The 15,000-nt window shown below is 42.2% G+C and overlaps 1 protein-coding gene across 1 annotated transcript in view; it reads right to left on the minus strand.

Moving 5' to 3' along the window:
* The window catches only part of gdpd4a (glycerophosphodiester phosphodiesterase domain containing 4a), a gene marked incomplete at its 5' end in the record, with an annotated part of 22,785 nt that overhangs the window by 7,509 nt on the left and 276 nt on the right, over positions 1-15,000 (minus strand). Inside the window, 11 exons of the mRNA XM_071898910.2 lie at positions 2,160-2,317; positions 3,141-3,359; positions 4,345-4,495; positions 6,279-6,361; positions 7,280-7,425; positions 10,830-10,923; positions 11,295-11,393; positions 11,573-11,632; positions 12,290-12,383; positions 12,586-12,689; positions 14,654-14,759. Of these exons, the coding sequence (XP_071755011.2) occupies positions 2,160-2,317; positions 3,141-3,359; positions 4,345-4,495; positions 6,279-6,361; positions 7,280-7,425; positions 10,830-10,923; positions 11,295-11,393; positions 11,573-11,632; positions 12,290-12,383; positions 12,586-12,689; positions 14,654-14,759 (1,314 nt within the window). The remainder of the gene's footprint in view (positions 1-2,159; positions 2,318-3,140; positions 3,360-4,344; positions 4,496-6,278; positions 6,362-7,279; positions 7,426-10,829; positions 10,924-11,294; positions 11,394-11,572; positions 11,633-12,289; positions 12,384-12,585; positions 12,690-14,653; positions 14,760-15,000) is intronic.

The raw sequence follows: 15,000 nt of genomic DNA on the forward strand, positions 1-15,000 counted from the left end.
ACTTAAGAGATTATACAACTAGGAGTCTGTGTGTGTGTGTGTGTGTGTGTGTGTCCCAGTCCATGTCCGTGATTGGAGGACACACAGTATTGACTGTTATTGTTTTCTTCATGACAGCTCTGTTCCTCTTGGAAGTGACCATATTAACATTTACTTCCCCGCAGACAACACCTGAAATATCGATAAACAACTGTTCCAACATAGTGCAACGCTGCAATAAACAGTAGAAAACACAGGGTCGAGGAAAAAGAGGCCGTATTACGCCAAGAGATCGTAATACGTCAATTTTAAAATTATTCTATTGGTTTTTAAATCTCCTAACGACCTGCCAACTCAAGCAGATTTCTTCCATCATGTGGCTGTTGTTGGACTTTTATCCGTCCCTACGGCGAGAAACAAAATGTCTGGGAGATGCGGTGTTTAGCCTCTGGAACAGAAACACACTGAATCTCTAGATGGTTTTAGGAGAAAGTTCAAAACACACACTTTTACTCCTGCATTTGATTGACTCCTGCACTTCTTTTAACCATATTCTATACTTATACTTTCTAATATACTGTTTTCTGCATATACATTTTATACTTTCAACTGTTTTTATGTCTCTTTTTTGTTGTTTTTTTAAATCATGTTTGTACAGCACTTTGGGTTAGGGTTAGGGTATGAAATGAATTTGATTTGACAGTGAGTTAGCAATGGTCTTGTTTCCCCTGTTGTCATTGTTTTAAAATGATTTAACTTGGACATCAATGAATTATGAAGAGAAGAGGAGAGAAGAGAAGAGGAGAGAAGAGAAGAGAAGAGAAGAGAAGAGGAGAGAAGAGAAGAGAAGAGCAGAGAAGAGAAGATATTTATATTGTTGAACTAGGCTGGAAAATTGTCAGCCCTTTAGAAGCACAGATAAACTTTTCTTACAATATAATCGTCAGACAAACTTTAAAAAAAAATTACACTCAATTTAATATCATGCCATTCACTATACAGTTGCCCTACAATGTATTTAATCCCCCAAAGTTTATACACATCAACTCTGATTATAATAATTATCATGCACTCACAATGTGCTTATAATGTACTTATGATGCCTTGTGAGCACAACTTCAAGTGAAGTGTTACTGCACAAACAACATGATTCATCCAACTAGACATCTGTACTTGGAGACAAACAGACCAAGTGAAATCAAAAGCTGACATTTTCATCTTTTGACGTGATATTACACTGAAGATGAATCAACAGTAAAGAAAGGCCAATTTTAACTCACTGTGTGAAAAGTTGCACTAAAAATGAACTGTCAGTGTGAGTCACTCCACCATCTGGGAGTCAGCAGCGATTTTCTCTGTCTCTCCTGTTACTGCCCCCTCTTTTCTCCCACGCTGCTCTCTCTTTCCTCTTCCTCAGCCTCTCTTATCCCTCTTCCTCTCTGTCTCACCTCCTTTTTCTACATCTGCTCCTCTCAGTTCAACTCTCTCCTCTCTCCAATCTGTCTTCACCTCCTCCTCTACACACCTTTTCACAAACATGGCTGACGTACTTCCGCTCCGTCTTTGTAGGGTATAGATCAGTTCTCACCATTGCCAGTAATGTTAAAAAGCCAACTTTCTGTCACCTCCAACTAACTAACTAACTAACTAACCCATATCTCTCCTGTCTATCCTCCTCTCTCTCCTCACTCCTCCTTTCTCCTCTCAACTTCTCATCTCCCTCTCTGTCTCGCTCTCTCTCTCTCTTTCTCTCTCACCCCCCTTCCTCTCCTCCTCCTCATCCTCCTCTCTTTTCCCTGGGGTTGTTCTTCAAACAGAGAGTCGGAGTCACTGAGGACATGGCTGCCATCTGTACCCTGACTTACATAACTACACACACACACACAAACACACAGATGAGACACCGTCAAAAGCTCACTGTGTGAAACGTCAATGGTCTCTCTCAGGAGGTATGAATGAGTGTGTGTGTGTGTGTTATGTGTACATGGGTGTGTTTATGTGATTGTCTGCCTGAGTGTATGTGTGTGTTTAAGTAACGTGTGTATACTGTATAGATACGAGTGCGCATGGATCCTTGTATTTGAAGAAGGCCTGAAATCTTTTGATTTTGTTGTTTATGTCTGGCTTGATAAATGATTTTGTGTGTGTGTGTGTGTGTGTGTGTGTGTGTGTGTGTGTACCTGATCTGTTGCTGTGACATGGTGCTGTAGTGCAGGTTCAGTCTGCTGATGTGGTTATCTGTTAGTTCCTGTATGGAGGCTTTCTCTCCGGAGGTCTGCTGCAGCTCAGGGTCAAAAGTCTGGACTAACTCCCTGTCCTCGGGCGGCAGCCACAGCACCTGCAGACACACACACACACACAAGTACATAAACACACACGAACACAGACACAACGCATACATGTACATAAAAGTATACATACATAGACGTAACACACATCCAGGAATGCCTACAGTCACCCCTATATAAATGAAAAAGCCACTAGGGGGAAAACTGTCAAAAAGTAAAACAAAGATCCAACAATCTAAACTTTTCAAAAACTTCAAGAAGAAAAACAGCCTTGTTTTTAGCTTGGTGACAATGTATTTTTTAGTTTATCCAATGGGTTTTGAAAGAGTTTCATAAGACTAGTATTTGCTCAATCCCAAGAGGAGCATGGGGTTAAAGTGAAAAAGTGAAAATGACCACAGTAGAGGTCAAGTAGGGATGCACCGATGCCACTTTTTCAATGCCGATACCGGTTACGAGTATGAAAGTTTAAGTATCGGCCAATACTGAGTACCGATCCGATCCATTACTTTTACTGAACAGTGCAGGCTTACTTCCTTAGTTTGGGGTCAATGGACAAAATTATTGAGATAAAATCCTTGTTTTTCCCACTGTTTGACAAATACAGGCTTCTATGCGCCACAAATGCATAAAATCAAGACAGTTTGCTTTTATTTCTTACATGTTACTCATGGCTTTCGGTATCAGATTTTAGTCTTGGGTAAAATCTCCGATACCAATATTCCATTTTAGCCTGGTATCGGCACCGATACCGATACCAGTATCGGTATCGGTGCATCCCTAGTTACAAGGTCTTCACACAACAACAGCAAAGGATATCTCATATTAGAACATAATTCTTCACATACGCTCACACACAAGCCCTACAGTTACCTGTGAGGAGTTGATGTGGGCCTGCACCACCTGCAGGGTGGTGTTGATGTATGACTGACTGTAGGGGTGTCCGTACGGTGGCCTGCGCAGGTCAAACAGCACCAGCCTGCCGCTACGGGCCGCCACCTCCAGGAACTGGGCCAGGGAGGGAACAGACTGGTTCTGGGCCTGGGAGTGGTCCGCCTCGGACAGGGAGGACCCCATGGTGAATGGATCCCTCTATAAGGTGGGTAAGGGTAACAGAGGGATGTGGAGAAAGAGAGAATAGATGAGAGAAAGTAAAGTACAGAATAGGATGCTTAGTCATTCTGAGCTTTAATATTTATTTCTATTCCACACTCTACATGATGGATGTGTCATTTTCAATGGATTAATACATTCATTCCTGTACTTTCAATGCATTTCAGTGCACATTACTTTTCAACATGACATCATTATTTCAGTAACAACCTAACTGACACAATCCATGTTGTTATTAACATATCACTGTTGTCACGTGAAAGCCTTGCGACTCCAATTTTGCTGATTTACATGTTTTCACTTAAACTGAAGGACTACATGCTCCTGTATGGGGTGAGAAAATTCTCTCGACCTCTTGGGCTGAAGAAACACTTTCAAAACCAATTGGATAATGTCAACAATGCATTGTCATCAAGCTAAAAACAAGGCTGTTTTTCTTAGTTCATGAAAAGTTGACATTGTGGACAGACAAGGTTTTCACCTGACAGCGACGATATGTTGTGTTGAGAAGTAACAATTCAATTTGTAATTCATAAGTGTGTTTGTGATCCAGATGTGGTTTATCCCTGTGGTTATGTCATAGGGAAAAGGTTAGATCTTGGTTACATAAGCCCATAGTTTTCATTAGGCGTTCACTACGTTTTCATTTTTTGTTGTTTTGGTACAAAGCCTGTCTAAATCTCTTGCCAAGGTGCCAGCTCACCATATCCTGGCATCTCTAGGTAAGATCATTTGAATCAGTTAGAGCGTGTGTGTGCGTGTACTTGTGGCACCTTGAAGCACTGTAAAGTACTGAGCCTAAAATCTCTTATTCTCCCTGCAGTGTGAATTTCACACTTCAGTGGAGAAACAGTGTTGCATTATTTCAGCAAACCAAACCATATGCTGAATTTAGCTAGTGGAAACCTGGTGTGTGTGTGTGTGTGTGTGTGTGTGTGTGTGTGTGTGTGTGTGTGTGTCTCACCGATAGGAACCAGTCCCCGGCGTTGAGCTGCTGTAGCTCGGCCCAGGTGAACATGGAGGCGTCGGTGTGCGTTCGGTTTGGGAAAACCTCGGCGACATTAGTGGTTCTCCTCAGAGTGGAGTCATGCATCAGGAAGGGAACACCATCATAACTACAGAGAGGGAGAGAGAGAGAGGGAGAGATGGGGGATAGAAAGAAAGAGTGAGGAGTGAAGATGAGTGCAAAAAGAGGGGAAAGAGAAAGGGCAAGAAGAGAGGAGAGGAGAGGAGATTATTAAAGTCAGTAAACATTTAATTCCTCAAAGCTCTGTTCACTGCAGAAAATAGCAGCAATCAAATTAAGTTGGGCTTTCATAAAGTCATTTATCTCACACTCATAAACACACACACACACACACACATACAGTATGTATACATATACACACACACAATCTCAATAAGTCTGTCACCTCAATTAATCACACAGATGACATCAGTGTTCTCTGGAGTCAGCTGCACACACACACACACACACACACATACAAATCCTTGCCGGTTTAATTACACAGGAATTGCCAAGTAAGCATGATCATTCATGCAAACCTCACACACTCACACACACACACATAAATCCCACACTCATTCAGACACACACACACACACATGTATTGCCAGGGTCACGGCAACACGGCATTAGGCTAACCCGCTAACACTGAGTCTTGCTGTGCTGCTAATTCCCCTGTGGTGAGGTTAAGCGCTAACCATAGCTAGCATGCTAACCTACCTGGCATGAGCTAATGGGAGCGCTAACAGCTAACTGGATTAGAGTGGCAGTAATCACCTTAGCGCTGAGAGGAGGCAGGCTAACATCTGATCTCTATAATTAGCACCGGGGCACAGGACGAGGCAGCAATTCACTGCTGGGCCGGGACAGCAGCTCTGTTTAACTGTTCCACTGATAATATTAGGAATAAGGCTAGGAAAATAAAAATGCACTGAGATTTGGTTCTGTTTCTGTCGTTCTTTTGACATTTTCTAGAATGCTAACAGAAAATGTACTAGTAGTAGGCCTAATAGTAACAGTACTATAAAACTAGTAGTAGCAGCAGTAGTAGTAGTAGTAGGCCTAGGAGTCATAGTACTTAGTAGTAGCAGCAGCAGATGTAGTATTAGTAGTCATAGTAGTAGCAGCAGATGTAGGCCTAGTATTAGTAGTAGTAAGCCTAGTAGTGGCAGCAGATGTAGTATTAGTAGTAGTAGCAGCAGATGTAGTGTTAGTAGTAGTAAGCCTAGTAGTGGTAGTAGCAGCAGATGTAGCATTAGTAGTAGTTAGCCTAGTAGTAGTGGTACTGTTGTAATAGTAGTAAGCCTTGTAGTAGGCCCTACTAGTATTGTGGTAATAGTTGTAGTAGGCCTAGAAGTAATAGTAATACTGTAGTAGTAGTAGTAGTCATATTAGTTCTAGTAGTAGTAGTAGTAGTAGTAGTAGCAGTAGTAGGCAAAAGAGATGTCTCACACACACACACACACACACACACAGGCAGCCATCTTCTCAGTCCCTCATTTTACCGCATGCTTGCTGTGCTTCAGCATCATTTTAGAGAGCAACTGGAAAATTCATAATTTGTTCTTTTCAGCTCCCAGAAGGCACAAAAGGATGATCTGGCAACCAGAGCTACCAGTTATAATATGCTTATCCAGCTCAGCAGTTGGAAAAAAAGGCTGCAGTGGATACTGCAGTATTAATAGCGGGCAGATGATAGATACAGAATAGATCCAGAATAGATGCAGGGTAGATGCAGAATAGATGTGGGGATGCAAGGCAGAAAACTTCTTTGGATGCTGCTGTTGTAAACATGTACAAACACACACTGAAGCCCAGCACTGGGGAGTGATTTATCTCAGTGTCACACACACACACACACACACACACACTGAGGGGGGCAGTGTGATTACCTGATGGTGACGTCAGTCTCCAGCCCCTCTCCTCCAGCTTCCACCGCCTTCTCAAACGACATCACAGTATTCTCTGGAGCAAGCTGCACACCCACACACACACACATACAGAATGAGATAAACACACATTCAGAGCCACGTACACACACAGAATGACACTCACACACAAACACACACACAGACACACGCTGCAAAGATATCAACATTGTGCCCGAGCCAAGTCAGGACTTTTCCCTGCCAGGTCTTTAATCAGAGCTTCTCCTGGCTCTCTGGCTCCATCTCGGACTAAAAGCCTCTCGATCTGCCCAAATAGAACCAGGACAGTCTGTTAACACCATCAGGCTGCCTCTCACTTTTTTGTCTTAACATAAAAATGCACACACATTCTTTTAAATGTTGCCACGTGATTACTGAAATGTAAAACAACTGCTAGTGTGGATAATTCCACACTGGTCCAGAAGAAAAATACTGGCAGTGAAAACTATGATCCCTTACTGATTTCACCACTTCAGTCATAAAGGGGAGATGTTGATGAAGAGGAGGAAACATGTTAAAGGAGGGTTTTAGTCCTGAGAAAACTGAGACCTGGATTGTGAAATAGGCTCGCAATTCAACATTAAGAAGGTGCTCCAAATATTCTGTACAGTCAGTGTACTCTAACACCACTGTCATGTAAATTATGATAGCAGCCATCAGATGTAAATTGATTGTTATCTACTGGCTTCGTTATATTTCCCCTCACAACCATCTTAAGTAGGTCACTAGCAGTCCGCCTTGAAGCACATCAAAGACTTTATGCTGTTTTCAAAGAAAACACCCTCACAAATCATCCCAAATGAAAGCAGGACACAGTACACATTAGTAGAAGTTACTATCGTTGGTGGTGATAGTAACTTTGTTTTGCAAAAACAATTGGTTTGACAGAAATATATTGATAACACAGGACTGAGGTCAGTTCAATAGAATTAAGCCCCGCCGAGCTGTCACGGGATCGGTCTTACCATTGGTGCTCCTCTGTGTCCGATGAGCATGGGGGCGGGACCCAGCGTCCCTGCCTCTTTAATGCAGGGGGAGTACATTCCCAGAGGAACCAGGTAGAGAGAGAACAGCACCGACAGGTACAGACCCAGGATGGCCACCTGACGCACTGAGGGACACACACACAGACACAGATTCAAAAAGTTAGTATTTATTGTCCCTACATCCAGGGTTTTTAGTCTTCTCAGTCCAGAAACCAGCTCTCTCATCCTGGAACCCGAGCTTGTTAAACCATATTGCTGCTGTATTCAACTGGGGTCCCACCAGAAGTAGGCTAACAACCCATTTTGGGGCCTGACCCACAGTTCTCAGTTTGAAGCTGGGCTCATATAAAGTTTATCAGCAAACAGTGAATCCCTGTAGTATCTGGGTCAACGATGGCTGTTCCTCACTGAGGTTTTACTGGAAGAGCTACAGTGAGGCTTCAAACAGATTCTGTGTCAACATCACGCCATGGGTTATAATTAACAGTACACACACACAAGCACACATGGACATAAGCCCACATGTTTACACACAGACATGCACACACCTACACACGCATACACACATACACACGCATCCCTACCTCTCAATCTGGCTCAATTTAAGGGTTATACAAGGGTTCTAGAGAAGGAATTGGAGCGTAGTCAGGCTAATATAAATCTCTCCTAATAGGATCAACATGGTAGACTGGTGCAGAACAACAACCATATGGGCAGCAGGCAGACTGGTCGCCTGGTTGGCTGGCCGAGCCGCCTGGTATCATAGGCCCAACTATTATAAGATAATAGGAAAGAACAGAAGCAATGCTGGGGTCTAAATGTCAACAGGTGCCCTTTGGCTCTTTTTGTCTCCCTTCATACTGTTATCTCTCACTGGGAGAGACTCACAGCATGATTCAGCACAGCCACATGGGAAGCTGGCATGTTGGTTGGCTAGTGAAGCCACCTGGTAACATAGACCAACTGTTGCAGGGTTGATAATCGGAAGAAACAGAAGCCCTGCTGGGGTCTGAATGTCAACAGGTGCTCTCTACAAAGAGAAGAAAGAAAGAAAGAGACTTCTCTCTCGTTGGTGTATTCAGTTTCATTATTGTTGTTGGTGTGTGTGTGTGTTTGTATGTGGGTGGTTGAGTGTGGAGAGTTGAGTTGCAGATGAGTATAGACGTAATCAATATTGAGAACGGAAGTAACGGGGGTTTTCTGGGAAGCCAGAATTTACTGTTGAGTCTTCTGGAGGTGTTGTGGGATTAAAGGAAAAATCCCCCCTCGCACGCTCTCACACCGTTATATATATCACCAATCTGTGATGTGTGATACATTCCAGGATGTGATGAAGTGTTGTAAGTTATTTTTTTGGTGTACCCACTTCTGCTTCAGTTAGTGATTTCCTACATTTCCCAGAAAAGCAAGGTACATTGCCAATAGTTGTTTTTAACAGTAGTGTTGAAGTGTTTTCTTCCTTAAGTTCAATGAAAGAACATCCTCACTCTTATCCTACACTCCTTCCCTCTCACATCCAAGCCAGGTTCTACATGGGCGCTCACCCTAATAGCACAAGGGATAGTTACATTAGACCCTCTCTGTCTCTCTCTGTCTCTCTCTCTAATCTCTCACCAGGAGAGACCCCGGACATGACTCAGCATCACTCCACATGCCGAATCACCATGGCAACCAGGGACACAGTGTCCATGGAGACCAGAGAGACTGAAAGAGAGCTCAAAGTGACCCAGTGCAAAGGAGGAGAAGAGAGACAGACAGACACATGATGAAATACACAGAGCGAGGGAGGGAGACAGAGAGAGAGAAAGAGATAAAGAGAGAGAGGGTGACGGATAGACAAAAGTGATCGAAATCAAGGTGACCCAAAGACAGAGGAAGAGAGAGAGAGAGAGAGAGAAAGAGAGAGAGTGACAGACAAAAGAGTGAGGGAGATCAAGGCGGCTCAAAGACGGGTAAAAAGAAAGAGAGAGAGAGAGAGAGAACAGGGACAGAGCAGAGAGGGCAAAGTGAACAAGAGAGACACACACAGATTAGGTAAGGAAGAGAGAGAGAGTGAAAGAATATGACAGAGAGAAAGCGAGCAACAGAAAATAACTCAGGGAGAGAGAGAGACAGAGAGGAGTGCAAAATTGAGTGAGAAAGAGAGACACTGATTTTCTGTTTCAAAGGAAGTGGTGAGAGAGGGAGGGAGGGAGGGCAGAGAGGTCTACAGCTGTATAATCCATGCCAGACAGTGCGTCATGTCGTTGAGGGGTATGTTAGATTTCATAACAGCTTCGCTCCCAGTGGGTGGAGCAGCTCAATAGTTCCACACCTGAATTTTTATAAGCGAGCTCCTCGCCGCCTGCCAGCAGCCACTCAATACGTCATCTCAACTAGCTCCTTCAGCCCCCACTGGCTTAAAGTTATTACTGCTACGTCAATGGGAGGTTGGCTGCACTCATCACTAGATTTCTATTTCTTCCTGTCTCTCTTCCTCTCTCTCTCCATCTCTCTGACACCCAAACATCCAGTATTTTGATTTACAAAAGGTCCTAAAAGGCCTGAGTAAGCTATTTGGAGGTCTAGCCTGAGGCAAATAGGAAGTGAGATCCATCAGTCAAATATACTGCACTTCCTACAATATGGGTAAGCAGACTGAACAGGCTTTAGATAATAATAATTTGTAATTTTTACATTATAATAATTACTCTACAGATGGAGAATTGCATACGTTCATTTTAAGTGTAAATCTTTTAAAGTCTTAAATCTCTTAAGTGTAAATTGTTGAGGGAGGTGAGTACATTTCTCATTCACTTTCCCTCCCAGTTTTTCCCAACCCATCCAGGGATTCAAACCGGCTACCACTGTGTGCAGTACTAATGTAGATAAACACAGAATAAATGCATGGAGGGACACTTCTACAATCACTGCAACCATACAAACTGTATCTAGATTGTCTATTCAAAGAAGGTAAAATGATTAGTCACTTATAGTAAATGTAAAAAGTAATAGTAAAAGTAAAAATTTGAGTAAATGGCAAGAAACCAGCTGTGGTCTACTGGTTACGTTGCCAACTATTGCGTTTTTCCTGTTTTTTTATTCCTATGTAGGTACAGTATATTACTTTGAAGAAAACCTTTCAGTCAGTACACATGCATTGGTAAGGCCATAATACCCTTAAGGACATTCTTTACTAAATTGAATCATCACCGCAGCCATAATCACAGTAAAGAAAACCCTCCTGAGTAATATTACTGCACTATAATTACAGCTGCAGCAAAGCTACCAAACTAAACGATCTAAATCTGTTTTTTAAGCTATGGGTCGGCAGCCAAAATGTGTTATGGCTGTATTTCTGGTGCGTCTCACATGACACGAGTGCTTGTATGTTTTCTATAGCACTACAAGGTTTTAGACTTGGGGTGAGAAAAATATTCTCAAATTTGGGTCTCAAGCTAAAATGTAAAAAAAAATAAACTAAGTGGTATTCAACCAAACTAACAGGGGTTCAAAGCTCACAAAGATGAAAATTCATTAGCTTGCTTACCTCTCTTGTTCATGCGGAAGAAGTGCAGCGCTATTGGCCAGGAGAGGAGGGTCATTAGTGCGACTGCAGCCACATGGAGGAAGGGGGCCGTCACCTAGCCAATCAGAGATAAAGGGAGGAAGAGAGAGACAGAGAGAGAGAGAGAGAGAGAATAAGAAAGAAAGAAAGAAAGAAAGAAAGCGATGTGAAAAATGTCAGTATGAAATCAAATATTTTACTCAAACAAAACAAAAATCACAATTAGCCACCCCATAAATAGCCAAAAAGTTTAAGATGCTGTAAAGATAATGAAGCTACTTTTCATTATGTTGCTAGGAAATTTGAATGTAGCATTATATAAACTAGCAAGTTACTAACAAAATAGTACTATTATTCAGTGTAACTGACTTTCTGAGTTGAGTGGCAAAGCAAATGCCCTCCTGTGATTGGCTAGTGTGTTTGTGACTGGCATCAGTGTTAGCCAACCTGCAGGGAGAGGAGGAGGGTCTTCCATTCTTTGCTCCAGAGGTCAGACAGGATGGCGGTGGCCGTGACGGAGAACACCAACGTCACCACGATGCCAATCTGACACAACCAGAGGAGGAGGAGGGCAAGGAAACACATCACAGCGTTAACACAGAGGAAAACATTTACCAGATGCCGATCTGAAACACTACAGGGCCACAATCTGACATATTCATAGAGGTTAAACAGAAGAATACATAGAACTGTGACTGTGAGTGTGTGTGTGTGTGTGTGTGTACCTTGTGACTCCAGTGAAGGTACAGCCTCTGTCCCTCAGACAGCAGACACACCGCCAGCACCTGTACAACATTTAAAAATTCATTACATCCTTTATTGTCACATACTGTTGTGGAGGACGTGGCTATACTGTCCTCAAAGTATTCATTATAGGTTTAAAACCATTATTCAATCCAGAGTAAGATGACTCTGCTCTTTTTTTAACAACATCCTGCGTCACATTCCCACCTGGGACAACCACAGTTTACTACTGCTGTCCTCTGAGCTGCTCCACTGGAGCAGGAGGGTCAAGTGCCTTGCTCAAGGGCACTCAACAGTAGTTGTAAAGAGAGGGCAGAGTGTTTCCCATCGACTTTCCCCACTCAGTTTTTCCCAGCCCATCTGGGGATTTGAACTGGCAACCTTCCAGCCACAAGGCTCCTTCTCTAACCTTGAGGCTTCTGCTGCCCTCAGTAACTCAGCTGATAGTTGAATATAATATAATTGGCCAGAGAAAGAGAGAAGTAGAGTCTGTGTACCTGCGCATACCCTTGACTATACTAGAGGTCTGTTTTTATAAGCCGTTTGATTCCCCTGCAGGAATTAATAAATTGTCATCTCTTTTTACTGTGTGTTTATTATGGTATTTTAACAGTTTTATCACTTTGATTCTATAATTTATTACTGCGTAATTAAACTAAACGAAACTAAACTAAACTGGTTGTATGTGAGAGCTGTACCAGTAGCAGGGCGATGTATGTGAAGAGAGCTGCAGCGACGACCAGCAGGACCAGAGACCAAGGGAACCAGAAACCCAGAGTCCCAAAGTTAAACCTGGAAGAACACAGCAACACACTGATCAGTACACTCAACAGCTATCATACAAACTATGTTTTATATTGTGAATCAAGTTCAGTGGTTCATTCCTTCATGTATACAAACTTGAAATAGTTCTAAGAATATACTGTAACTAATAAGCGTGTGTGTGTGTGTGTGTGTGTGCGGGCGTGCGTATGCGTGTGTGTTTGTGACCTACCAGTCAAAGTCGTTGTAGTCATTCTGAGCTTCACTCCAGAAGTAGAGGAAGACAAAACTCAGGAAGAAGGTGAGGATCAGGAGGCCAAAACTGCCGCACTCCAACTGGACACGCACACAGTGAGAGAGAGAGAGAGAGAGAGAGAGAGAGAGAGAGAGAGAGAGAGAGAGAGAGAGAGGGAGAGAGAGAAGATAAACCATTTGTTGTTTTATTGCACCATACTGTATCTTATCCAAGGCTTCTTTACGGAAACTGCTGTAATGACAATGCAGAAAGCAACATGCCATAAAAATAAATATAGAGACAGACACATTTTATATCTTGTATAAGCTGGACTATTAAAACCAATGGACTGTGAGCTGTGTAGGTTTGGAAGAAGTATGAAAGAGAGTTGAGTTGTTTGTGTTCACAAATTGACTGAAATGTAGGAATAACAAATGCTCATTTTCATCTCTGCCACTCTACAACTGTGATGAAAAAGAGTGAAGAGTATCTATTCACTAATATCTAATTTACCAGATAGCACTTGTACGTATTTGTCTTTATTGTGTTGGGGTCCTTGGTAAAATGCTTTTAGTCTTTGGAGGTCATTTGACAAATGTGACCCAAGATGGAAAAACAGCAACACTGTGGGAGACTTTTTTTTTTTTTTTTTTCATTGATTATTGATCTTGGCATCCAGAGCTTTAATATGTCAAAGCTTTAATATGTCAAAGCTATATATTACATAAATAGGTGTCAATAAATTATTTACTTTGAATTATTAACTACTGAATCACTGAAGTGCATTTTCATCAAACTATTTCTGATCAAAAATGGGTCTCATGTGAAGATAAATGGCTTTTGTGTGGTGGCCGAGACGTGTCGAAAGAACAGCATATCCAAAACGCTTTGCAAATTCAAAAAACACAAGCGCATTAACGGAAAACACAAATGCAGAAGCCACAACACAAATGCAAAAGCCACAACATAACAACGGAAGTGAGCAACAACGGATGTTGACAATGAAACGGGCTGGCGGACTATTATTGCCTCATTTGTGACAACAACATTGCTCATTTGTGACAATCACATAGCGATAGTAATCATAGTTAGCTAGCGAACAACATTTCACTTACTTCTCAAACGGGCAAGAACTTTCCTCTTCCACATGTGCAGGCAATAATAGTCCGCCGGCAATAATAGTCGGCCCGTTTCATTGTCAACATCCGTTGTTGCTCACTTCCGTTGTTATGTTGTGGCTTTTGCATTTGTGTTGTGGCTTTTGCATTTGTGTTGTGGCTTTTGCATTTGTGTTGTGGCTTTTTCATTTGTGTTGTGGCTTTTTCATTTGTGTTGTGGCTTTTGCATTTGTGTTGTGGCTTTTGCATTTGTGTTGTGGCTTTTGCATTTGTGTTGTGGCTTTTTCATTTGTGTTGTGGCTTTTGCATTTGTGTTGTGGCTTTTGCATTTGTGTTGTGGCTTTTGCATTTGTGTTGTGGCTTTTGCATTTGTGTTGTGGCTTTTTCATTTGTGTTGTGATTTTTGCATTTGTGTTTTCCGTTAATGCGCTTGTGTTTTTCGAATTTGCAAAGCGTTTTGGATATGCAGTTCGTTCGACACGTCTCGGCCACCGTACTTTTGGTCACAAGTAGCTAATTGAGGGCACTAAAAATAAAACAAGCTTGTGTATGCATGGGTTTAAGGTTTAAAGGTTTCAAAGAGGTATTCCAATCTAAACAGAAAGGATGTATACTCATCATTAGCAGCAAATAAGCAACTCACTGTTGATACACTATCTGATGGATGGAAGTCAGTCTCTCATATTACTGAATGCATGCAGAAGCAGTATATTTTGATACTAGCTGACAGAGTAGATATGTGCTGATATTTTCCAGGAAAAAGCAGTGCTTCAGTAACACTGACTGTAGCAGTCAGCAGGCCGGCGCAGAGGAAGACAGGCTGGGGAATCAATATTCTGCACGCTGCAGTCCACTCTGCACTATCAGCAAACTAACTAAACACACTGTTTAAGTCAAAGTAGATGCTGCTTCTGTGTGTGTGTGTGTGTGTGTGTGCGTGTGCGTACCTTGCTGCAGCAGCACTCCCCTGGCTGTGCCCTGGCTCTTTGGTATCGTCTCCATTGGCAACCGTAGAGGCCGGCGAGGCAGGAGACAAATGGCTGGTGTTCATACCTGGTGCAGCCAATCAACAATTAACCAATTAACAGGTACAATTAAGTCAACATCAGTAATCTGAACACAGCATTTGGGAAAATATGAGGAATTATATTATCAATCATCTGAAAAAAAGTAATCCATACTCCTCTACAAAATGATTAACATAAACAGTATAAAACAAATTATTATGGCAAATTATAGCTTAATAAGCAAGCGGTGTAAATACATACAAATACAATGCAGGTAAAAAAAACAG

Source organism: Centroberyx gerrardi, chromosome 6 (genome assembly GCF_048128805.1).
Source record: "Centroberyx gerrardi isolate f3 chromosome 6, fCenGer3.hap1.cur.20231027, whole genome shotgun sequence".
Lineage (NCBI taxonomy): Eukaryota > Metazoa > Chordata > Actinopteri > Beryciformes > Berycidae > Centroberyx > Centroberyx gerrardi.